This window comes from Canis lupus, chromosome 24 (genome assembly GCF_048164855.1).
Source record: "Canis lupus baileyi chromosome 24, mCanLup2.hap1, whole genome shotgun sequence".
Lineage (NCBI taxonomy): Eukaryota > Metazoa > Chordata > Mammalia > Carnivora > Canidae > Canis > Canis lupus.
Genome location: NC_132861.1, coordinates 31,172,213 through 31,198,324, shown reverse-complemented (window position 1 = coordinate 31,198,324; position 26,112 = coordinate 31,172,213). Strand labels below are relative to the sequence as shown.

At 36.1% G+C, this 26,112-nt stretch overlaps 1 protein-coding gene and 1 long non-coding RNA gene across 7 annotated transcripts in view; one reads left to right on the top strand and one right to left on the bottom strand.

The window, feature by feature from the left end:
• The window catches only part of ELP3 (elongator acetyltransferase complex subunit 3), a 92,108-nt gene that overhangs the window by 41,711 nt on the left and 24,285 nt on the right, over nucleotides 1-26,112 (top strand). Inside the window, exons 8-11 of the mRNA XM_072796161.1 lie at nucleotides 1-162; nucleotides 2,654-2,780; nucleotides 13,752-13,945; nucleotides 25,918-26,008. Coding sequence (XP_072652262.1) covers nucleotides 1-162; nucleotides 2,654-2,780; nucleotides 13,752-13,945; nucleotides 25,918-26,008 — 574 coding nt within the window. The remainder of the gene's footprint in view (nucleotides 163-2,653; nucleotides 2,781-13,751; nucleotides 13,946-25,917; nucleotides 26,009-26,112) is intronic.
• Nucleotides 1-26,112, bottom strand: part of LOC140615961 (uncharacterized) — a 38,164-nt gene that overhangs the window by 1,025 nt on the left and 11,027 nt on the right. For 5 of the 6 annotated variants that reach the window (XR_012016478.1, XR_012016477.1, XR_012016474.1 and 2 more), the window contains 3 exons: nucleotides 24,992-25,462; nucleotides 20,495-20,544; nucleotides 13,771-14,300 (listed from right to left, as the gene is read on the bottom strand). This is a non-coding gene — a long non-coding RNA (uncharacterized lncRNA). Of the gene's footprint in view, nucleotides 1-13,770; nucleotides 14,301-20,494; nucleotides 20,545-24,991; nucleotides 25,463-26,112 lie in introns of those variants that run through there. The other variant, XR_012016479.1, reaches the window with a different exon arrangement.

Below are 26,112 nucleotides of genomic sequence, written 5' to 3'. Positions count from 1 at the left end.
GTATTCTGAGAGAAGCCTCACAAAGTGTATCGGAATTACTATCGAGACCAGACCAGATTATTGTATGAAGCGGCATTTAAGTGACATGTTGACCTATGGCTGCACAAGGCTGGAGATAGGGGTACAGAGTGTCTACGAAGATGTGGCCAGAGACACCAATAGGTAAGATGGGGGCAAATGATTTCACACAAGCCTCCTCCTACTCCCGTGGATTATATCTATGTTCATACTCATCCTCTCCTCCTTCCTATCAATCTTAAAGAAAGAGACATAGGTATTCTTTTCAGAGTCATCCTTCTATCTCTGCTCTTGATTTCTTTTTCCCTTCCTTACTTCCAGTCTTTACTGGTTCTTTTCACAGTAGCCTGTAAACATGCTCTTGTCTCTTCCTGTTTTTGTCATAAACAGCCTTTCCCATGTGGAAAACAGAAGGCAGGGCTCAAACTCGGTCATCTAAAGCAGGAAAGAAGGCAAGAAGAGTTTGAACAAGAAGGAAATTAGGATATTTAAAAGATTGGTCTTTGTGAAGCAGATGCCATTTAGCAGAGTAAGAGAGTGATTGGTGAGCAATGGGTATAAACTTTGAGAAATTTGGGAGCGTAAGAAAGGATAGAAATAAGGGTTGATAGAGCCATATGAAGTTCCCTTGTAGAACTCTAGAAATAGATCACTGAGTTGAGGAGAAAAGACACACATGAAAGAGTAGCTGTATGAGGAACTTTATGATTAATTGGTAAGTTAGAAAAAAAAAAGAGATTTCAAGTGTTTATGAGGCAGCAGAGTTCATTGCTTGTGGATATAAAAGCAGGCTTCAGGGAGTTGGTATGCATTCAATTGGACTTTAAAAGCTATTTTACCAGGAGGGGCAGACATTTTGGGGGGCTGTAGTAAGAGAAGGAAGTAAAAGAGAATGAGGGAAACATTCATTGGTCAGCATCTTAGAAACCACCAGAAGAATGCCAAGCTAAGGAGGGAGGAGTCTTTCCTTTAGGTACTAGCAGTCTGTTGGATACATTTGAGCACAGAGGATTGCACAGATACCAGGCTTAAGAAAGATTAACCTTAGAATGCACTCTTGTAGGGGGAGTCCTGAACTGGAAACATTGGTTGGCCTGCTGTAGTGATCAAGGGTTGTACCCATGGAGATGGGAAGAGTCTCTTGAAGATAGGAAAGCTTTCTGAAATGAAAAGAATGACATCAGACCTGAGACTTACAGGAGGAATATGCTTCACATGGGGAAGAGAAAGATTATTTCAGGCAGAAAGAAGCATATAAGCAAACTCCTGAGGATGGGAGCACATGGCATATTGAGGGGATTCAGAGTAGGTTACCTTGGTTAGAGTGTAGAGCATGAGGTAGGAGAGTGGTGAGAGGTAAGGCTATAAAGATATAAGTCATGATGGCCAAATGATGCACAGGGAGTTTGGGCTTTAATCTGAGGACAGGCTGTGAGCTAAGTTGTGATAGGAGCATATCTGCATTTTAGATATCTTTGGAAGGATAATTTGCACTAATTTAAATAAGAAAGGATATCTTGAAAAGAAGTGAATAACAGTGTTTGGTGACTGAATGGAAGTAGGGGAAGCTTAGAGGGAAAGTGAGTTTTGGTTTTGGATGTACTGAGTTCTAGATACTTGTGAAACAACCATTGAAGGTTTGCTTTAGAGCAGAGCTGTCCAAAAGAACATTCTGTGATGATTGAAGGGTTCTATACCTGCACTGTCCAATATGATAGCACAGCTGAGGGAATGGATTTTTCATTTTAATTAATTTAAATATAAACTGAGTAACTACATGTGCTCTCATATAAATTGGGAAGTGATTAGCAAAAAGAAATTGGAAATGGGTTAATGGAAATAGATGGGAACATCCAGAGTGGGATGGAATCCATGTTTCTAGGATTTATGTGTGTGCGTGTGTGTGTGTGTGTGTGTGTGTGTGTGCGGGCGCGTGTGTTGAATAAGAATGTCCTAGAGGTGAAAGGATTAACATAGGGCTTCAGTTTTTAGTAGCTCCAAACTGTTATTAGGGCTTGCTTCATACTTGAATGTGGTACTAGAATGTTAAGATGATTTACCCAGCTGGCCCCAAATGATTATGCCTTGTCACTAAAATCCACTCTTCTCACTTTTTTAACGACCTTAGAGACGATCAGAGTGCAATCTGTTTTGTATGTAGGTGTCATTCTTCATCTGTCTCTCTCTCTCTCTCTCTCTCTCTCTCTCCAGATAATTTCAAAAGATTTTTAAAGGAAAGAGCATAACAAGAGGCTGCTTCTACTTGGTTTTGAGCTCATTATTTTTGTTTTTTAACTTAAATATTTACATTAGTAGGCTTACTTCGGCTGATGATGCTAAACCAAATAATTTTAGTGTACATTAACTCTGGTTAACCCAATCATTTACAGTCAGAACCTTGAGTAGGTACATGGGGAATTTCTGAGAAGTATCTCAGCAGTGAAATGACTTATTTCCAGGCCTTCTCAGAGCTAGAGATATAAAAATGATTTTCTGAGATTTTTATTCCCCAACCATATTATTCTTCATTATAAAACTACTATTACACGTCTCAGAGATTGTTTTCCCTCTGTTCCTTGTGTTAGCTTTCTTGCTCATTTATTTATATAACAGGTAGTGAATTTTCTTTCCTCAGGGGCCACACTGTGAAGGCAGTATGTGAGTCATTCCATTTGGCCAAGGATTCTGGTTTCAAAGTCGTGGCTCATATGATGCCTGATCTGCCAAATGTGGGACTAGAGAGAGACATTGAACAGTTTACAGTAAGTGTTGCCTTAAAACCAAGGACTTTCGAGTGCTTCTGCATGCTACCCTACCCTCTCTGCTCTTTTTGATTATTTAATGCTAATTTTTCCCCCATGATTAAAGCAATATGTCCTCATTATAGAATACTAGAAACACTATAGTGAAAGAAAAGTCATTCACAGCCCCAGCACCAAATAAAACTCTAACATTTTAATATACTTCCTTCTAGGATTTTTTTTATGCTTAGGCTTTTTGGAGGGATGAGGTGGTTTATACATATATACACACAGACACACTTAGACTTACGTATATGGTAAGTAATTATTTTAATGGCCTTTTCACTTAACATTATATAAACATTTATCTGTGAAATATATATAGGATGGTCTCTGTTAACATGTTAACATATTTAAATGTGTACTTAATTTCCACTGAATAAATATGCCATACTTTGCTTAACTCCTGCCAAGTTTTTTTCAAATTGAAGGTATTGCCAGTTTTTTATATTGTAAATAGCACTGCAGGTAAACAATTTTATGCCTATAACTTTTTGTAATATTTAGGATTATTTCTTTAGGATAAATTCCCTGAAGTAGAATTATCAGATAAAGCTATATCTCACCATATTACTTAGTTGTTTTTCAGAGGATTGTAACAATTTAGTCATTTTATCTTTTTCCCCAAATAATTCTTTCCTGTTTATGTATTTTTTTTTATTTTTTATTTATTTATGATAGTCACAGAGAGAGAGAGAGAGAGAGGCAGAGACACAGGCAGAGGGAGAAGCAGGCTCCATGCACTGGGAGCCCGATGTGGGATTCGATCCTGGGTCTCCAGGATCGCGCCCTGGGCCAAAGGCAGGCGCCAAACCGCTGCGCCACCCAGGGATCCCTGTATTTATACACACACACACACACACACACACACAGAGATATAATGTTTGTTTTTGCTAATTTAGTGTATAAAAGTGCCATTTCAACTTGTATTTTGTAATTCTAGTAATATATTTTTCAGGTTTGCATGTAATAATTCTTTCATCTTCTTGGAGTTGTGTGTTTTTGTTCTCTGACCAATCATTCAATTGGATATGAATATTTTTAATGTTAATTTAGACGAACTTTCTTAGGTAAGGACATTGTGGATTCATTTTTTTTTAATAGTTGTTACAAATATGTTTGCACAATTCACCTTGGGCCTTTCATTTTTATATCTGTTGTCAAATCCATCCCATTTATTTATGATTTTAAATGTTTCTGAATTTAGAGCTGCCTTTCTCTTCAAGGACTTCATTAAACAGTGAAAGAAAATATTTGAGTTTTCTGTTCTTTGAATTCTAATATCTAACTCTGGGTTGGTTGGTTTTGGTCTTTGTTTTTTGGTTTTTGTTTGTTTTTGTTTTTGTTACTCTATCACATGTTTGCTTGATCTGTGTTCCTGTTGTCTTAGGAAATGAGATTGATCAGAACTCTTTCATCTTCAGATTCTCAACTAAAAAAAGTACCTTTGGGATATTTGTTTAGAGAAGAGGATGAAATTTATCAAGTTTTCATTTATTAAGTTTATTTTCAAGTTTATTTTCAAATAAATTTATCAATTTATCAAGTTATTTTCTTCATAAAAATACTTTATTTTACTCTATTTAGAATTCACATTGTCTTATTTGTAAACATATTTAATAATTCTTTCTTTCCTTTTAAAAAGCTTATTTTTACAATTTTTAAGCCAATGAATTACAACTGAAGGCCAATTTATAAGATAGTACTAATTCATAAATGTCCCTGTTACTAATTCTCCTGTGTTCTCTGTGTAAAGATTTTTGAGTCTAATAGCCTCTCCTCAGTAGTTAATAGCCAGTACTTAGACTCCTGAAAGGCCCCTGAAACACTTTTCTTTAGCCCAGCTCCTAGGTGGACCCAAGATACAGCCAGAATTCATAACTTTAAATATCCTTAGAAAAATATATGGCATATTTCAAGTAATAGCAAATAGCTGAGTCTTTCCATTCATTTTCCTTAGTGTCTTCAAAATAAAGAATAGTTCAATGATGATAATGCAAAGACAACCCTTTGTGTAAACAGATCTATCTTCTTGTTTGAAATCTCAGAAAAACTCAAAGGGAATATGAACAGACCGTATGCCTTTTCTGACTGCGTCTCAGCAAATAAATGAGTGATAAAGCTAACATTTCTCTCTAGAGCAAAATTCTCTACAGAATTAAATAGTGTTAAAATAAAGAATTTCTACAAGTCAATAAGAAAAAAGCAGACAGCCCGGTAGAATGGACAAAAACACGTGAACAAGCACTTCACAAATAGGCTATTTAAACAGCCAGTAAACATATTTAAAAGTTCTCAAAGTCATTAATCTTCAAAGAAATGAAATTTAGAACTACAATATATTCCTACCATATACATACCAGAAAAGGTAAGAATAGCTAAAATGAAAAAAAGACAAAATCAAGTGTTGCTAAGAGTATGGAACAACTAGAATTCTTCATTTACTGCATTGGTATGTCATGTTTGGCATTATATACTAAGGATGAATATATATGCATATCCCATGACCTAGCAATTGTACTCCATTTCAACAGAAACGCCTACCTGTATTTGTGTACATACATTTGTGACCAAAAGTCACAGTCACAATTTACTACTGTTAGTAATATCATCAGAGTGGCAACAAGTATCCATTAACAACAGAATGCATGAATAAATTGAGGAATCATACAGTGAAATACTAGAAATAATAATAAATTTATTACAACCTTATGCATCCTCATGACTGATTCTTTTTAATATAAAATTGAGTGAAGGAAACTAGATCCAAAAGACTACACATACAATTCTGTTAATATTATGTCAAAAAATTTGGGTGGAGTTGTAACTGGAAACAGGCGGAGGTGAACTTCTAACGTTTTGATATTCTTTTTCTGAATCTGAGTGTTGGGTGCTAGTTACATGATGTGTAAAAAATCTATCAAGATGTACACTTAGGGTTTGTGTACTTTTCTGTATCTAAGATACATTCTAATAAAAGTTCACACAAAAACTTTTAAAACTAGTTTTTGTTTAGGAAGTCTTATTTGGACCTATTTGGAATTCACAACCTTTCCTGAATTAGTAAGCAATATATTTTATACTTTTTTAAAGATTTTTATTTGATAGCACATGAGTGGGGAGGGGTAGACTAGCAAAGGGAAAGGGAGCAGACTCCTCACTGAGCAGGGAGCCCAATGTGGGGCTCGATCCCAGGACCCTGAGATCATGACCTGAGCCAAAGACAGATGCTTAACCTACTGAGCCACTCAGGCACACCTCTTTTATACTTTAAAAACTTTCCCCCCACTTTATTTCATTGTCCCATCATTAGAAACCCACAGATATATTTTCCTGAATTAATGTGTTTTGTTCCATAGGAGGGGTTGCTAAATTGGGGGTCTGCTCATATAATTAAAGAAGTATACCAAATGTTATTTCTGTAGAGGATGGGATGGCCTTGCCTGGCACAGATCCATAAAGCTATTACCCAGCCTGCTGAGATGTCTCAGCCATATCTTGGGTTGTATGCCTATAGTGTGCTAATTGTGAGACCCAAGGAATTTAACAAAAATCCCCTACCCCTGGACAAGCAGAGCAGGACTAACTCCATTTTGTGCTACACCCACCATCTCATGTATAACCCCCAATTACTTAAGGCACTCCTCCATCCTAGTCAAGCCGCTGAGCACACCCTTACCAGAAACCGGCTTATAAAAATGTAAACCCTGCCTTTTGCCCGCCAAACCTGTGCATCGATTCTGACCAGAGTGATAGGCTAGTTCAAACGGTCACTGTAGGGTAAATTGTAATTCAATTGGCCACCTGCGTGTGGACCGACATGACTGTGCAACTTTCTGTGTAAGTTACAATCCCATGGGCCACTGGCCCCTATAAAACTGCTACACCTCTTAGGCTCGGGGTCCAAGTCCCTGCTCCTCTGTGTCAGGTATACTTGGACCCAAGCTCGAGCTTGTTAATAAACCCTCATGTGCTTGCATGGGTGTCGGCTCCTTGGTGGTTTCTCGGATTTGCAGTCTTGGGCACAACACTAATTATAAATTGGCTTAGACCTCACACTTTCTTGTTTAGGTCAGCTCTGGGTCACTACTCTTAGTTTCTGTTTATTTGCATCTGTTCATGACAAATTCACACTCTTCCCTAGTGGTAGATGCAGAGCTTGTAGCTGTGTGTGATAAATAGCATTTGCTTATATTTTCCAGGAACTCAGAAATGAAATTTTCTTTGTCCTTATAAAGCTGAAAGTCCTTGTGGTGGAAATTTAGGAATTTATCCTAAAAGTATTGATTTCACCCTTTCTACCTATTCTCAGATAGGACTTATTACTCAAAATAACATATAGTTGTTTTGGTGGCTTATTCCTTTAAAAATTAAACTGTTCTTGAATATACAAGCTAAGATTGCTGAAAATGCTTCAAAAGTATCTGTTTCTCTTCAGAATCTTCTGTCAATTACCAGAAGTCTTTCAAAGTCCATTAACATGACACAAGTTCCTTTTTTTTTACACTGAGCCAATCTGATTAAGTTACTGTTTGGCAGGGATGGCTGGCGGTATTTGTTGTTACTTGTTTTTAATGTAAAGGTTTATTACTGAAGATAGTGGCATAGGATACAGGTCATAGTAGTATTCTATCAGAAGAGACCACCTGTTATAGTCTCCTCAGTTGAGGAAGCAAGCCTGATGAGATTAAGTAACTGTTAAAGTCTGTGGTGAGTCTCAGGTAAAACCCAAGCTGTAAGATGAGCACCCTTTCCATGGCTTTCCTTTCTGTGGTAACTTTTTTAGGTGAAGGGAAGTCTGTTTGACCATGAGTGACTGCATGACCTGAATGATGTTGAAATATAAGTCAAGTTGGATATTAACAAAACTTTAAACCTCATTCTGTTTTTAGTTACTTTTTATTTGTAGTAAAGGGATACATGCATAATGTTAAAAGTCAAATTGTACCAGAAGACCTGCAGTGAAAGACAGTAATACCTTCCTTTCCTTTTCCTTGAGTGCACCCAGACCGTTTTACAAACTCTCCAGTGTTTCTGCTCCCTCCTTGCCTTCATTCCTCAAACCCACTGCAGTTTTAGTTCCCACATCCCATTGAAACTCTTCCCTCAAATATTGTAAGATGCTTTCTAATCTCCAGATGGAAAGGATATTTCTCTGCTGTCATGTTATTCAGTCTTAGCATTTGTAGTTGTTAGAGACTGTTTCCATTTTAGGATTCTCACCTCCCTGGCTTTTGTGACTCTACTGTCTCCTGGCTCTCCTCTTACCTCCAACTCTTTGGTTTGGTTTGGTTTGGTTTGGTTTGGTTTGGTTTGGTTCTATCTTCTTTATGTTCTCACAACTTAAATGTAGGTTCTGTCTTTTGCACTCTTCTATGTGCTTGCCTTTCTTCTGTAATTCTAACTCGACCACTTAACATTTCATTGAGTCTCATTTTCTCTCTAGCCTTAAGCCTCAGGCTCCTAAGACCAATTACTTAATACTCTGCAACTAGCACCAGATGTCTTCCATGTAGTTAGAACTTAATATATCCAGTGTGGACATATTTATCCTTTTCCCCAGCAGTCTTTTCCCCTTTTTATTTCCTTTCATATTTCCTTGGTGGCCTCTTCATCCACATATTCTCCCTAGCCGGGAATTTAGAGGAGTTTTTCAGGAGCAAGTTGAGAATATTTGGACTCTGGAGCCAGACCACCTAGTTTGGATACTAGCTCCCACTACTTAGTAACAGACCGTTTGTTTGACTGCTTTGTTCCCCAGTTTCCTCATCCAAAAAATGAGGTTAATTATAGTATCTACCAATTATGAAGATTAGCTGAGAAAATACATGTAACATACTTAGAAACATGCCTGGCATGTAGTGAGTGCTCAGTACTTTGCTGCTGTGACTATCCCCTCATACCTGGGATCTAACTCTACAGGAGGTTTTCAATTTACTCCCTCCTCTGGGTTCCCACTGCCACAACTTTAGTTCATACTTTCGTCAGCTTACCTACACAGATAAACAGCTTCTCAACAAAGTCACCCTACCACAAGTCCTGTTCCCTTCTGATGTTCCATTCACATTGCACCAAAATGATGTTTATTAATTTTTTATCTTTACGATATAAAAGTTGTTGAATAATAAATTCAAAACTATTAAATATTATTTGAAAATTCAGTAAATCCTAAAGAGATCATATCAGAACACAGAAGTAGTCCTCTGCCTCCTTTAAACCATTGTAGCTGTGGGGTTTTTTCCTGATATTTACCTTTATATTTCTTTTTTTTTTTTTTTTAATATTTTATTTATTTATTTAGGATAGTCACAGAGAGAGAGAGAGAGGCAGAGACACAGGCAGAGGGAGAAGCAGGCTCCATGCACCGGGAGCCTGACGTGGGATTCGATCCCGGGTCTCCAGGATCGCGCCCTGGGCCAAAGGCAGGCGCCAAACCGCTGCGCCACCCAGGGATCCCCCTTTATATTTCTTAATACCATGTTTGGATTGCTTTTTCTTGATGATCAGTTTTAGATAGATTCTCTTATCTTACTGTAACTATAGTTGAAAAGTTAATTGTTTTTCTTTTATACTTTGCTCCCATTCTCCCAATATTGTTACATCACTATTTTAGTTACATTAGTAGTCACTGTTTACATTATAGTTTTTACATAAATTATTACTGATCTAAAGCCAAGTAATAATACTAGCATTCTTTTCTTGAATAACCTTTTGGGTTTTTTCTGGAATCAACAGTTGTCTTTTTTTTACTTGCTTAGTTCTCTGTGCACCTGTAACTTTCAGAGGTACTCACTGAATGTTAAGGCCTCTCTGTTGTGGCATAATTAATCAGATACTATGTCAGTTTGTTTTTTAGCGTACGGCCATGACTCCTGATACCCTGTCTTCCAATGCCAAACTGTGCTAGGCAGTTCTTTGTACCCAGTTCACAACTGTCTTCCTTGGAGGGCTTCTCTTCACCAGTCTCCTGTATTGGATTCTTTGCCTTCTGGGTTCCAAATTGGCCCTTTTTATTTGTTTATTCCTTGACGTTACTAAAACACACTTTCCACCAGTTTCCAAAGGAAAGATTCATCATGGAAAGTAAGCCATTTGTGTGCTCCAAATCTTTTCCATCTTCACACTTAACAGAATTATGTAAAACCATTTTTTAAGGCATTGCACCTTGCCTTGTAGCTTTTAGCACTGCTCCTAAGGAGCACAATTTTGTTTTTATTCCTAATTCTATATTCCGTATCTTTAATCCTATGATGTATGTAACCTGGTATCTTGTTTTGTTAACTATGAAATATTTTAGGAAATTGTCTTTATCCCATATGTTGTGAAATTTCACAGTGCTGCATTTTGGTAAGAGTTGTTTAATTGTGCTAGATTTTTTAAGGATCTGTCCTCTAGGAAATTTCTTTGTACTACTGGATAGTTTTCGCCTTTCATTTTTCTATATTCTCTTTCTAAAACTCCTATTAAGCAAATGTTGGATCTCCTAGATTCATCAAATATTTTCATATTTTTTTTTACCTATTTTTCTTTTTTTTTTTCTGCTTTCTTATATTCTCATGTTTATCTTTCAACATTTCTGTTAAATGTTTTTATTTTTGTTATAGCTTTGATTTTCAATAGTTCTTTCTTTCTGGTTGTTTTTCTTTTTTTTTAATATTTTTTTATTTATTTTTTCTTTCTGGTTGTTTGATTTTCTTTTTTTTTTTTAATATTTTTTTATTTATTTATGATAGTCACACAGAGAGAGAAAGAGAGAGGCAGAGACACAGGCAGAGGGAGAAGCAGGCTCCATGCACTGGAAGCCCGACGTGGGACTCGATCCCGGGTCTCCAGGATCGCGCCCTGGGCCAAAGGCAGGCGCTAAACCGCTGCGCCACCCAGGGATCCCCTGTTTGATTTTCTCTAACATCCTTTCTTGTCTAATGGATGTAATATATCTTCTCTCTGAAGGAATTATAGAATTTTTTTTCCCTTTATGCAATGCCTCTTTCCTCTAAGTTCCTTTTCCTTCTTTTTGTTTTGTTCTGCCCTTTATGTTCTAGGCTTCCTCCAAGTTTCTGGTGATCCTTAGCCAAATGGTCATATTTTAAAAGTAAGGGATCAGGGGTGCCTGGGTAGCTTGCTTAAGTCAGTTAAGCATCCAGTTCTTGATTTCATCTCAGGTCGTGATCTCAGGGTTGTGAGATTAAGCCCCGTGTCAGGCTCCATGCCAGGTATGAAGAGTGCTTAAGATTCTCTTGCTCCCTCTCCCTCTGCCCATCCACCCCTTTTCCCCCTCTTAAAAAAAAAATAAATAAAAATAAAATTTTAAAAATAAAAGTAAGGAGCTAAAAGGACAGATTTCAAGCTCTAGGTGGCTAGCTGCTGATTATATCTCATTGGAGGGTATTCATATAATAAGCTCTCCTTTTCTTTTTTTAAGGTTTTGTTTTATTTACTTAAAGATTTTATTTTTTTTTTAAAGATTTCTTTATTCATGAGAGACACAGAAAAGAAAGGCAGAGACATAGGCAGAGGGAGAAGCAGGCTCCCCACAGGGAACTCAAATGTGAGACTCAATCCCAGGACCCCAGCATGACACCATGAGTCAAATGGCTCAACCATTAAGCCACTCAGGCATCCCAAGATTTTATTTTTCAGTAATCTCTGCACCCAACATGGGGCTCAAACTCATAATTCCAAGATCAAGAGTCACATGCTTTACCAACTGAGCCATCCAGATGTGCCCAGCTCTCCTTTTCTTTAGGGAATTCTCAAATGTTAGTATCTTGAACTCTTATTTAGGGTCATTTGATTAATCCATAGATGAACTCTCCCAACTTCCTGCTTGGGGGTGGCTGGTATGAGTAGGTCACAGAAAATTGACTGCTGGTACCCAGGGAGCAAGGCAAGGAATCCACCAGTCAGTGTGCTGGCTTTCACTTAATCTCTCTGTTTTCAGCCTTTATTCTCACCTAGGCCTTCCTTTGTACTTGGAATCTCAGAATCCAGCAGTTTCTCCAGGGAACAAATGGGCAGGTGACTGCCAGTAAGAAGGGCAAAGTAATAAGGGATAAATCTCTCCATGTACAGACTTTGATCTCGTGATTTTTTTCCATCCTGCCCACTTAATGCATGAGCCTTTTTGAGACTCTAGTGTGACAGAGCTGGACTTTCATTGGTATCCCCTTTTGCAAGTACTTTGTTTATACTTTTATTTACTTGCAAAGCCATTTACCAGTCTTCATCTATTTTCTGTTTTCCAAAAATTTATTATCATAACTGGTCCTGTCCTCCCCCCACAACCCCCATCTCCTCTGATGTTATTTTTGTTCTTCTGAGTTTATACTTTTTTAAAAAGTTCGTCTCTGTTATGTAATAATGATTTTGGAGGAAAAGGAAGGAGACACATGCTTTAATTCTCCATGTTTAATCAGAAATCCAGAACCAGTTTCATCTATTGTCAATCTTATCAACCCATCTATCTTCTTTATCATATAAGCACTTGAACTACTTTTCTGAAATCTCATGTTCCAATATGGATTCAAACTAGGTACAGAATGACTTGCATACATGTTCTTTTGGGTGGTTATAGAATACTTAAAAAGGGCTAATGAACCTTCAACATAGAAACGTTATAGGGAAAATTACAGACAATTACAGAAGAATATCCCTAAGACCAAATGATGCACAAAGAATACAGCATTTAAGAATATGACAGAAATCAATGAGATCGAAAAGTCTATAGTTACATTTCTTTGAAAAACAGGTTAAGCAATGGAAAGCTCTCAAGAATATAGCACAAGATAAAAAGCATTGTTACAGTCATAAGATATAGTACAGTTGGCTCTATAGATACTATGCCAGGGTGAGTTGAGAGGAAACTGAGTCCACCTTCATTCCTCCACTACACACTGCTAAATTAAGAGCAAATGAACAGTGCAAAGTCAGGGAAAGATAATGCCTGGTGTCTCCTTGCTTTATCCCAAATAAAGCCAGCTGGGATGATATAGTACAGGAAATGACTATGTCAAAGTAGATAAATTAGATGTATTCCTCAGTGTCTAGATAACAAATAGTGTGTATCCCAGGTTAGGAATGGTGCCAGTTGGCCTGAAGACAAAATAGGCATATCCAGGGATTGACATACTCTTCCTGCTAAGGGCTTTATAGTAAACACTTTAGGTTTTGCAGGCAAGTGATGATCTCTGTCACAACTTTTCCAAAGTTTAAACAATAAGTGTATTCTATTATTAAAGGAGGATACAGTCTCAAGGTAATGGCAGGCATCGAATAAAGTATGGTGATATTAAGAAAGCAGTAATATAGAATTCAATATGAATTGTTAAGATTTTATTTATTCATGAGAGATACACAGAGAGAGAGAGAGGCAGAGACACAGGCAGAGGGGGAAGCAGTTTTCCTGCAAGGAGCACGGTGTGGGATTCGATCCCAGGATCATGCCTTGAGCCGAAGGCAGACACTCAACTGCTGAGCCACCCAGGTGTCCCAAAATGAATTTTTTTCTTTTTTAAGCGAGGCAACTTGTATTCGAGGTCAAGAATGCCTATCTGAAGAATTGGCATTCATGTTGAGACCTTGAAATTAGCTAGATAAAGTAAGATTGACGTACTTTCCAGACAGAGGAAATTGCCTTTGCAGAAGCAGAAAGGCAGGGTGGTAAGGGTGGCATGAGAGGAGATTACAGCAGTAGACAGGGGTTGGATTAACAAGGGCTTTGTAACCTAGCACACACACATTTTGCTCCAGTGAGCCTGTAAAAACAATGAGTTGCTGTTCTGTCTGCATCCCCCCCCTTGATGGAAAGGAAAGGCAGTCTACAGACTAGATAGATATATGAGAGAAGTGCCCCAAGACTGAAACTTGACCATGGAAACTTCATCAATCTCTATATAACTAATGGAGTGGTAATTTTCTGTTTTCCATTCACAGGAGTTTTTTGAGAACCCTGCTTTTCGTCCTGATGGTTTGAAACTCTACCCTACCCTGGTGATTCGTGGAACTGGGCTTTATGAGCTGTGGAAATCAGGAAGATATAAGAGTTATTCTCCTAGTGACCTGATTGAATTGGTGGCTCGGATCCTTGCTCTTGTGCCTCCGTGGACACGAGTGTACCGAGTGCAGAGGTAGTGTGTTATCTCTTAGGCCAGAAAAAAATCAGTGATGAGTCTGTCTGTTTAATTTCTAATGAGAACAGTATAATTTAATATTGAGGAGTTTGAATTTTTTTTTAATTAAAAATGAGACCTGGAATGCTGTCTACACATAGACAGGGATGAAAATGAAAGGACAGCATGTCCAAGCCACTTTGCCAGTATCTTATTTATTCATGTATTTGTCTTTCCATTGATTCATGCATCAAGAGACAGAGTTACGATAGCATGCTATTGGTTCCAGGATTTCTTTGCCAGCCCTACTTCAGTCTGGATACAGTAGTGAGTATGGAAGGAAGAAGTGTCTGTTATCCCTGTGGTAGAGTCTCTGAAGAAAAAAAGAGTAGCAATAATCATTCTTTACAGATATTAATGTAAATATGGAGAAAGAGTAACCGATTCCTGATGGTATGAAGGAGATCATCTTAACTTTTTTTCCCCTAAAGGAGAGAAAAACTAAGATCTCATTTGCATTCATGCCTTTTTTTTTTTTTTTACAAGAAATATAACATTGACGAAAAATTTTAGGAGCCATAAAATTACGTGTGTACCTATAATCCTGACAAAGGCATTCCTGTATTTGCTGGTCAGGAAGGCATATTTCCACCACCTTGCCAAAAGCTACCTGGATTCTAGTATAAATAAAAGGTGAAAAGATGACTAGCAAATGCATGTACAATCAGTTGCTATATTATTCCACTAAACACAAAAATTGTGTGCCTGATAATATAAAATAATGAACACTGAAAATTAAGCAGAATGATCAACTAAAGGAAAATTATCAAGATTATAAAATAATGGATTTGCTTAAAAGTTGAAGGATGTTTACACCATACTTCTGCCACAGCATATTGATTTCTTAAATTTTTTTAAAATTCTTGGTCTGGTGCAGCCCGGGTGGTTCAGCAGTTTAGCGCTGCCTTCAGCCCAGGGTGTGATCCTGGAGGCCCGGGATCAAGTCCCATGTCAGCCTCCCTGCATGGAGCCTGCTTCTCCCTCTGCCTGTGTCTGTGCCTCTGTGTGTGTGTGTCTCTCATGAATAAATAAATAAATAAAATCTTTTAAAAAAATTTTTAAAAAATAAGTTATTGTTCTAACTTAAGGATTTAAATTGCCTATATGATCTCTTTTTTAAAATACTGAGGAAAACTCAGCTGCCAAAACTGTTTGCATTGTCCTTCCACTTCTTTTTCAACCCTTCTGAAACAATTCAATTCAAAAGACTTTAGAAGTTGTTCAGCGAGACACCATCCACACTGAAGTAGGTAGCCACAGGGCTTGTAGGCAGCAGTGTGATGTGGTCTCTGGCAGCCCGAATGTGGTAAAAAGTGCTTTCTCACTGAGGACTGGTCTGGCACTGGATGTCAGAACTGAGCAGGGTAAGGAGTATATCTCAGGGGGTAATGTGGAGGTGTAGAGAAGAGGACAGCAACAGAAGATTGGTTTCTTGCAGAGGGCTGATCTAGAAAGTAGGTAATTAAGGATAATGGGAGTTGGTTTTGTGTTATCTAGAATGGAAATTACAAGTGTGAAAAAGGAGAAGATTAGAATGTACCACATGGTGTTTTAGAATAGGAGATACTGGTGTGAACTCATGGTTTTTAATATATAGGTAGATATAGAAATAATTGTAAATATGTAATAAGTAATAAATATAGTGTGTGTATCCTTTTCACAGTCTGTTGAATGACATGTGGGGTTTTTTTGCATTTTTGTGGGGTTGGTGATTTCACTATTTAAAATGGCCCTAAAAAAAATTAAAAAAAAATAAAAAAATAAAAAAATAAAATGGCCCTTAACGAAGAGAGAAGAAATGTGTGGGAAATATCAGAAAGGGAGACAGAACGTAAAGACTGCTAACTCTGGGAAACGAACTAGGGGTGGTAGAAGGGGAGGAGGGCGGGGGGTGGGAGTGAATGGGTGACGGGCACTGGGGGTTATTCTGTATGTTAGTAAATTGAACACCAATAAAAAATAAATTTAAAAAAAACTTTAAGATTCAGTATGTATAGAATAATACACCATTATTTTTTAAATGTATAGATCAATGAGTTTTAACAAATGTGTATATCATGAAACAACTGCCTTAATGGAAATCTAGAATATATGAATGTACAACTTGTTCATCTGTTGATAAATATTTGAGTTGTTTTTAGTTTGGGGCTATTATAATTAAAGCTATGATAAACATTCAAAAAAAAAATGGCACTTAAGGATAGTACTGAAATGTTGTGTAGTGTAAGTGCAAGAAGGCTATGATGTGCCTTACAGAGAAAATACATGTGTGAGATAAGCTTCATTCAGCCATGAGTTATAGCCCTATTGCCTGGGATTCAGTGTTGAATCAGCAATTACATACATAGGGTGTTTTTAAACACATGTGAAACAAGGCTATCAGTTAATTAAAATGTTGTGACTAGAGGCTTACAGGAACCTAGCCCTGTATTTCCACTAGGAGCAATGTTTTAATATTCACTAACTCAGCGTTCACAGCAACTTTGTAGAACATAGTTACTATGAATAATGAGAATTGATTGTACGTTGTTTCAGAGTACCTGCCTACAACATGCTTATTAATTACAGAGCAGAAATAAGTGACTTGACTATGGAGAAGACTGGCAGCTAGTCAAAGTACATATCACCAGTACTAGTATGTCAATTATGTGGCACATTATAGTATGACAGTATCACTTCTGTTACTCAGCCAAACTCCATAATCTGAATATAATTCTAAAAAAGTAGACAATCCCAAATTGAGGGATATTCTAAAAAAAAAAAAAAAAGGTGAAATCTTCAAAATTAGAAGAATTAAAGAAAGAGTTTCATTTTGAAGGAGACCAAAAGGTCATGATACCTAAATACAACACAAGGTTCTGACTGGACTCTTTTGCCATAAAGGACATTATTTAGACACTGGTGAGCCTGCAGTAGAAATACCAGTAAAATACCAGTGTTAGTTTCCTGATTTTCATGGTTGTATTATAGCTGTATAAGAGAACATCCCTATTGTAGGAAATACTTTATTCAGAAGGTGTTGGAACATCTTGTTCCCAATTTACAAGCAAATAATTTAGGAAAATAGTTGTTTGTATGACACTTAGGACTTTTTGTGTAATTTTGAGATTGTTTCAAAAATGTGAATTAATACAATAGAAAACAAAGATGCAATAGGTAGTATTAACAAAGACAAAAGAAAAGATTATTTGCATTTAACTGACTTAAAGCAACTAGATACAAGTGAAGATACTACTTCCCAGTAGGAGAGCATGGCAACAAATCTACTGTGTTGACCTCAGCTTAATGATAGTGATCTTATCAGTTTTGAATATCTGAGACACTCACCTGGCCATTATTACTCATGGTGAGCCCCAACAGACATTTCCTGCATGGGGACCAGTGTTGCTGAACTAACCCTTATACTGCTTATTACAATTGCAGGACACACTTCAGCAAAAACCATCAGGGGGCTTTGAGAAACAAGATTTCTTATTCAAATGTCCTAGAGGATACCCAGCAAACCTGAGAGGTACACAGTGAGCTTGAAGGGGGAAGGGGAAAAGGCATGAACCTGGGCCTCTGCCTTTATTAGGATCCAAGGATGGAGTGTCTAGGGTTTTGTGGGTTCACTCACTATTGATTAAAGAATAAGAATGGGAATTAGGGTGTGATAAGGAAGAAATGGGCCCGCTCAGATGGTCAGTTATCTAGGTTATCCAGGGCTTTCTGAAAGAGGGAACTTCATGGGGGAAGGGGTAGTCTAATTCCTTATCTGGTTGTTTTGTTAGTAGCTGTGTCACACAGCTGCAATATGTTTATTCAGGACGGATGTCTTTTGAAATGAATGCCTCAGCAATCAAAAACTTAATGTCAAGCACTTATACTACAGAAAGTTTAATGTCAGGCACTTAGACTACAGGGTAACCAGAGCACAGAAGATAATACTTCCCAACAGCAGTGCATGGCAGCAAATATCACAGATAGAAATTTCACAGCCATAGACATCATAGTTTTCTTACCATAAGTAACAAGGCATAGCTCATACAATCAAATGAAGAGTTTGCATTCACCCCCTTCACATTCAGATTTAAATTTCTTACTACTATAACCAGTGAGTCAAAAGGAACAGAGATACTGCTCTAACATTAAAAGCTTAAATTATAAACTATGAAGTATCACCGTGGGACATTATCCTGGCCTACCACCAACTAAGAAAATAAGGACTTTGAGAAGATAAGAGCAGCAAAATAATCTCTGTAGGAAAATTGTAAAGGCGTCATGACCAGAAGAATTAAGAATATGTGTGTTAATATAACCAAAGGTTGTATGATGAGAAGAGCATAATATTATGGATAACCAACATGAATCTGATAAAAGAAACCTCCCTGTTCTCAGTTCTCCTGTCATGACCCCATTACAGCTCTCTCTGGAGAATCCAGCAATAGAAGTGTCCCCTCGCTCTAATTCCAGGGGCAAAACTGTCAGTTCTACTTCTCTATCAATATATCACTTAAAAGATTTATGCAGAACAAATGATACAGGTGGGTTGTAGGCTTAAGAGTTTGAAGTGACACTCTTTTATTATTTCACATACGTGTGGGTGAATGAAAACTCAGCGGAATGCTGTAAAACAAGAGGTACAATCTCTTTTAAAATGTAGAATTAGTAATGTCCTCAGACTCAAAATTTATTTCAAGATCGTGATGACTCAGTTCCAAACAAAGCACATGCCTTTGGTGGAGTCATCTTGAGTCTACCAATGATGTCAGATTTTCATGCTTTGGGACTGATAATTTACTTAATTTTGAATTTTTTTTTTTTTTTTTTTTTAGGATTTTATTTATTTATTCATGAGCACATAGAGAGGAGAGAGAGAAAATCAGAGACACAGGCAGAAGGAGAAACAGGCTCCATGCAGGGAGTCTGATGTGGGTCTCGATCCTGGGTCTCCAGGATCATGCCCTGGGCTAAAGGTGGCGCTAAACCACTGAGCCACCCGGGCTGCCCCTCAATTTTGAATTTAATTGAATTTTGAATATAGAATTTACTTAATTTTGAATTACTAAATTTGATATTTACTTAATTTGAATTCAAATTATGATTCTATCATAAATCATAGAATTTATGATGCTATTTTATTTTGTGTGTGTGTTTTTAATAGAACTATGATACTGCTAAACAAGTTTACATTAGAATTCTTTTCTTTTATGTAGCTTAATTATGTGAACTGATGTAAACTATGTTTCCTTTTTTTTTTTTTTTTTTTTTTTTTTTAAACTATGTTTCCCAATAAGCATGGACAGAATTCCTCAAATACATTACCTTATGTTTTGTATTGAAATATTATTATGGCTACCTACATAGGGATTTATTCAGATTTATGTGTTACTACTTTTAACCCATTTTTATTTGCATACTTTCTTCGTATATACTGCACAAAATCTATTCAAATTTATTTCACATTGACTTATTTTTTGTTATCAATAGTCACTGAAATTCTAGTGCAGACTTTTACAATGCTGAGGTAGAGAGTGTTTCTGTGTACCCCTGTTCATTGATCCCAACACATTTCTTTTGGAGCATGTGATTTTTTTTTTTTTTCCCAACAGGGTTTATAGAATATTACTAACTATCCAAAACTTGTATTTTCTACTTGAGGTCCAACCATACAGTACTGTATTTATAGGAACAAAATAACTTCTCTATAAAGCTATTTTAAAAGCACTTCCAAATATATATTTATAATAGGCTTACATTATTTTTCCAAAAATTTCCTTGTATAATTAGGATGCATCTTTACACAGCAATACATTTTTTACACTGGCAAATATTCTGTTTGCATTTTTGTGTTCCATTTCTTATTAAAGACTTAGAATAATCTCCATAGTTATAATTTTAATGACAGCACAGTTGTCTAGCATTTAATTTGTCTCATTTAGTAAACTATTCCCTGATGTTGGACATTTAGGTTGCTTCCAACTTTTTTTTTTTTTTTAATCATTATCCTGACCTCCACTACAGCTAAAATCCATGTGCATAGAAAAATCCATGTAATAGGACTTTTTACTTTTGCTGAAGTCATTCATTAGAGTAGTATAATCTAGGAAAAGAATTACTAATGATAAAGATCCAAGTAAGGATCTTTCTATGATAATGGTGAAGATGAATATACTTTCTGGAACAGGGAGAGTATAAATAAATTTTATGGTTTTAATATATATATATTGATAATGGTTTTCCAAAGGGGTTAGGATAAGCTACTAGTTTAGAGTAATAAATAATTATTATTTATTGCAATCTCTGTAGAATCAGATGCTTATATTTTTTATTTACCTAGGAGTTTTAATTTGCATTCTGTAGTTATTAGTGGAGATTAACATTTTTTTCATGTAACTGATTATTATTTGTGCTGCTTCTTAAAGCGCTTGTCTGTTTATATATAAGTTGCCTGCCAGTTATGGAATTTGGATCATAAAGGAGAAGGTGCTTTTTATTGAGATAACTGAAAGAAAATGTCAGTTTTACCTTTCAGAGGCCTTTTGAGTTATCTTCATTCTTCTGCGCAAATATGAAGGCTAGGGAGACAAAAAACCAAGTCCATGTTCACATAGTACACTTAACAATAACAGTGTGATAGCTGTGTTGTTCTGGTATAACAGCTTCATGTCTCAGCTTAAAAACCTTATATTCTATTTACTCATGTTTATATTTGGCTATAGCCCAAATTTGGTACATCTGGACCTCTGGAAGGAAATTTGTATTGACAACTAGATGGTAAAATTTTGAAATAGAGATGCTAAAGAAATTGTTAGTGGATAACTCAAGCATTATATATAAATGTATACAAGAAAAGGCTGGGTCTTTAGACACTGTTAAGTAACTGAGAAACCTGTTTTAGGCTAAGAGAATCATATGGTTTTGACTCTGCAATGTTTCCTCTAGCCTCAGTTTTAAACTTTTAGAGCAATTCTGAGAATTTAGAAAACTGACTAAAAAAAAAAAACCATTGACAAGGGAGAAAAGTCTCCTCCCAGAGTGTTGAATGTAGGTAATTATAATTTTTTTTGTTTTAAACCATAGTAAAGGCAGACCATATGTGTCTTTTTGTTCTGTGCCTATAGAATATCTGGCTATACCTATGTAGGGTCACCTGGTGACAACTTCTACCAATTACAGGCAATAACTTTTGTGTTGACTGGTGAATCTAAACATATAAGGAGAAGAAGATCTTAGGAGTTGTCTTTCAGACCAGTGTTAGAAGGGGACAGAGAAAGGAAAGTAGGAGAGAAGGTATTTCAAGTGAAAACACAATGTTTTATACTTGGCTTTTTTTTTTTTTTTTTTAGTACTATATTTTACTAGTAGATTACTTGATTTTTTTAATTGAACATTTTCCCCACCTTTTCTTTCCTTAACTAATATATAATTTGTACTTCTAATTTTATGACACTTGAGTCAATACCATCTTACTAGGTATTTTTAGGAAGTAGTATTCTAATAGATAATTCTGTATTGTGGCCCTGAAGGGTGCAGTGAATGATTAAATGATAAATTCTGTCCAGATCCATAATGGAACCACATTAAAGTGCTGCTGCCTGCAGGCTCTTTGACAGCTGTCTGCCTCCATGTGATATTTAAATCACTGTGAAGCATTAGAATAGGAATACCAATTTGCAACCAAAACATGCTTCTGAAGCTTGAGAACCTTCAGACCAAAAAAGCTCTAGACATTACTTTGAAAGTTTTTTGATGAGCAAATTGCAAATACTAGCACCTCTAAGCTTAAAATGTTACCTGTTGAAATAGAAAAGTGAATAAATATTCTTGAGTGTAATCTCTCTTCAAGTCAATAAAGTAAAACTAGATTGAAACAAATTGAGAAATGTAAATAATTTTAACTTCTACCTAGATGGAATTCAGATGGTCAGTAATCTTATTTGGGCTTTGAACTCCTGGAAGACTATAACAATATATGTTTATATATTTCAGATTGCTTAATACTTTGCACATATAAAAGTTGCTCAGGATATATAGAATTGTCTTTTTGTTTTCATTGAAAAAGATCTTATCACTGAAAATGGAGATTGCCACATTTCTATTCCTTAATGAGGAAGAACTTGCATCTGATATACTCTAAGCATGTTACCACCAAAGACTATTAAAACCATGTTGCATTTTTGTAGTGACAGACATAAATTTAAGGATATTTATGAACTGTCAATATCATTATAAAGCCCTGTATTATCAGGTCCTCTCTGATTTGTGCTTCGTGGTAATCAGTGCCAGCTCCTGGGACATGCGACCTGTGTAGTCTCATAGGGCCTTGAAATTGTCTTAATGCTTTGCTTTCACCATCTTGAAATTAATAATTTCTTAACAAGAGGCTGTTGTCATTGTACTAGGCCCCACAAATTATTAGCCAACCCTGCTGGTAATAATCTCTGTCATATAATTCTGTTTAACCCTATATGATAAAACCAATCCCTTAGAGAGTTTACTTCCTTTGAAAATTTTAGTGTCTTTTAAAAGTCCTGGTTCATTTTTTAAAATATTTGTAGAAGACCCATCTTCCTTTCCCTTCTCATTTCTCCTCCTCATTGCCTAGGGAGGCAATGCCATGGAGGCATTGGCCACAACATATCTGTCATCTGAAGAAATGGAGAGTAAGGGTAGAGAGTACAGCTGTGGCAGCTTGAGTAGTTAGGAGATTGGTTATATTGAGCAAATAAACTATTTGATTTAGCAAATAAGTAAATATACTAAAGAGAGCCAGAGTTATCACTCTCTAAAAGGATTTATAAACATTGTAAGGTGAAAAGTTGAACACTGGATTAGAATTGTAATTATCATCATGAACTCATGGATTTTTAAAAAATTTATATATAGAAATAGTTATAGATGTATGTTTATGTGTGTGCATATTGAATGCCTATATGCACATACATAAAGCACATACAAAAAGTACGTATATACATAAATTTCTTGGTTGTTTACACTGAGAGAGTCTGGTGACAATTACACCTCAGTAGTAATGAGCAAGCACAGTGAGTGCCCACATCTTGATTTCTAAATTCCATTCTCCACTAAAAGGAATCAGGGCTGCTTGGAAAAATGGCCAATTCCAGGGCGGGGGCAGCAAACTTACACAATAAACCTGGAACATCTTGTTGTTCAGAAAGTAAGGAAATATTCAAAGAATGAGGGCATGTCGAAAGGACCCAGAAACCAGCCTGAATCCATACACACTGGCCAAATCTAATTTAAGCAACAAAATAAATAACTTAGTATCAGATTACAACTCTTTGAATAAAACAGGAATCCATGAGTTCATAAGTGAATAAATAAATGGAGAAGAGAAAGTTCTTTGCACTAAAATACAAGCCCAACTAATAAATTCAGAAGGGATGATAATCACCAATTTGACAGTCATGATAGGGATGATGAAACAGTCATCAGTACATGTTACACTAGTAGTTGGAGAGTTGAGGAGGAACAAGATACTATTCTGATACTGGGTACTTGTTTCAGCTCTCATACTGTAAACAGGTGTCCTTTTCACAATCTACTAAATAACCCATTTTTTTCACAGTTTTGTGCTTTGTGTTGATTTTGCTGTTTAAAATGACCCCAAGCATAGTTCTGAAGTGCTGTCTAGCATTCCTAAGTACAAGAAAGTTGTAATGAGCCTTCTGAAGAAAATAAATATTAGATGAGCTTCATTAAGGAAAGAATTTTACTGCTGCTAGCCACAATATTATAAAGTATCTTTACACAGAAATATACATAAAACAGGGTTATGTATTGATCAGTTGAAGAAAATGTGATTAAGACTCACAGAAACCTAACCCTGCATTTTCTGTAGGAACAGTGCTTGAGTAATTGCAAATACAGTGTTCATGGCATCTTTATAGAATTTAAGTTCAGTGAATAACAAGAATCAAATGTATCTGTCATATAATGGGTACTAAAAGTGCTTGCACTGATTTTATCAGATTAATATCATATAACAAGTTTTAAAATTTTACTTTCAAGTTGTGAAAGTACATGTATTTGTGAATTATTTATAAAATGTTTCAGGGTAAATGGGGCACCTGGGTGTCTCAGTCAGTTAAGCATCTGACTTTGGCTCAGGTTATGATCTTAGGGTCCTGAAATTGAGCCCCAGAGCCCCACATCAGGCTCTGCACTGAGTGGGGAATCTGCTTCCCTTTCTCTTTGCCCCTACCCCCACTCGTGCACGCTCTCGCACGCTCTCTCTCTCTCTCTCAAATAAATAAAATCTTTAAAAATGTGTCAGGGCGAAAAGGGGCATTTAGAAAACTTGAACTTTGGCTTTCATAAATAAGAAACAGTAAAATATTTAAAACAGTATATTTGCACATTCCTTACTGAAATAAACCATATATATATATATATATATTTTTTTTTTTTTTTTTTTTTTTTACTTTACCAACTGTATTTAGCTGCATTTGATTACCTTTTTTTTTTTTTTAAGATTATTTTCTAGAGAGAGTGTGACAGGGAGGGAGAAAGGGAAAGAGAGTCACAAGCAGACTCTTCACTGAGCGCAGGGCCCCAAGTAGGGCTCAGTCTCACAACCTTGAGATCATGACCTGAACTGAAACCAAGAGACAGATGTTTAACCAACTGTGCCACCTAGGCGCCCCTACATCTGATTACTAATTAAAAATGTATTTGATTTTAAGAAATTATAGTTCCAAAGATAATAAATTAACTTTTTTGTCTAAAAACTCCAAGTAAATCATATATATTAACTAATCACACTAAAATATATTTTTTAATATCACTATCACTCTCAACTCCGTGGTGTGTCATTGTCTTAAAGAATTTTGGCTTATCATTGTTTTATGTAATGTCTAATGGAAATTGTGGATTCCAGAGCCTAATATATTTACTGTGTATAACTTTTAGTGCTAATTGATTGGTTTTTAATATTTTTGAGTGATTAAGAAATATCTTCCTAGAATCAAATGGATGAATTAGTTAATTGCATATACTTACTTAACATTTGGAAGGATGAGTAAAAAGAGAAGTAAAAGACTCAAGTTGACTCAAAAGCAAAAGAAAAGATATTTGTTGTCTTTTCAAATCTTCTAATGAACCAAATACTAGACAAAACAAATTGGAGACTTGTCTTTGAAAACAGACGTGCTAAGCATATTCTTTATATTTTTTTTAACTTCTATCTTCAGATACTGATTTTTGTCTAGAAGAGGCTGTTGGGGGCTACTAAAATAGGGCTCATAACTCAACTTTTGGTTGAAATCTCCTTGATGCCTGGCACTTTATGCTGTATGGATGCCAGGAATTAAAATTTATCTTCTCTTATCTTTAGGCAAGCTGTTAATCTTCTAATACCGAGTCACTTCTAATTTAGATTTCTAGGAAATGGGGTGGAATGATGGTATTCTTTGAGTCCAGTTGTTGGGTGAGCCAGGCTTTTGAGCTTCCTGGTTATTTGTCATTCAGCAACTGTATGGGGAAAAAAAAAAAAAAAAGCAACTGTATGGGGAAGTGTTTATAAGCTATTAATAAAGCAGTGCATTAATAATAATTATTATTTCTCCTCTTTAAACAAAGTGGATTTTATTTAAAAAGACAGTTGTATTTCTTGTTTTGCTTAGTGCAAATATCCCTTTAGCCAAAAATCATTACTAATAGTTATCAGACATTTATTTTAATACTTTGTAATCTTATAAAGTGATTTTCATTGGGTGTTTCTCGCAAAAATCCTGAGTGGTAGGTGAAAATCATAATTTCATGGATGGGAAAATTGAGGGACAGAGAAGTCCTGAACCTTGCTTCCTGTTTAGAATATTCTGCTTTTCTGATTTGCTTTGTAGATTTTTGTCTCCTTTTTTTAATATCCCTGCCTTGCTGCAGTAGAGAATAATTTGTATTTTGCAACAGCTGTTTTTCTTTTGCAGAGATATTCCAATGCCCTTAGTCAGCTCAGGAGTAGAGCATGGTAATTTGAGAGAGCTGGCATTTGCAAGAATGAAAGATCTTGGAATACAGGTAAGAGTCTGACCATACTTGTTAGGATCAAAGTAATCTGAAACACAAAACACTTTGATACTAACTTTGATACATGCTTACAGACTCACAAGTTTGATCAAAAA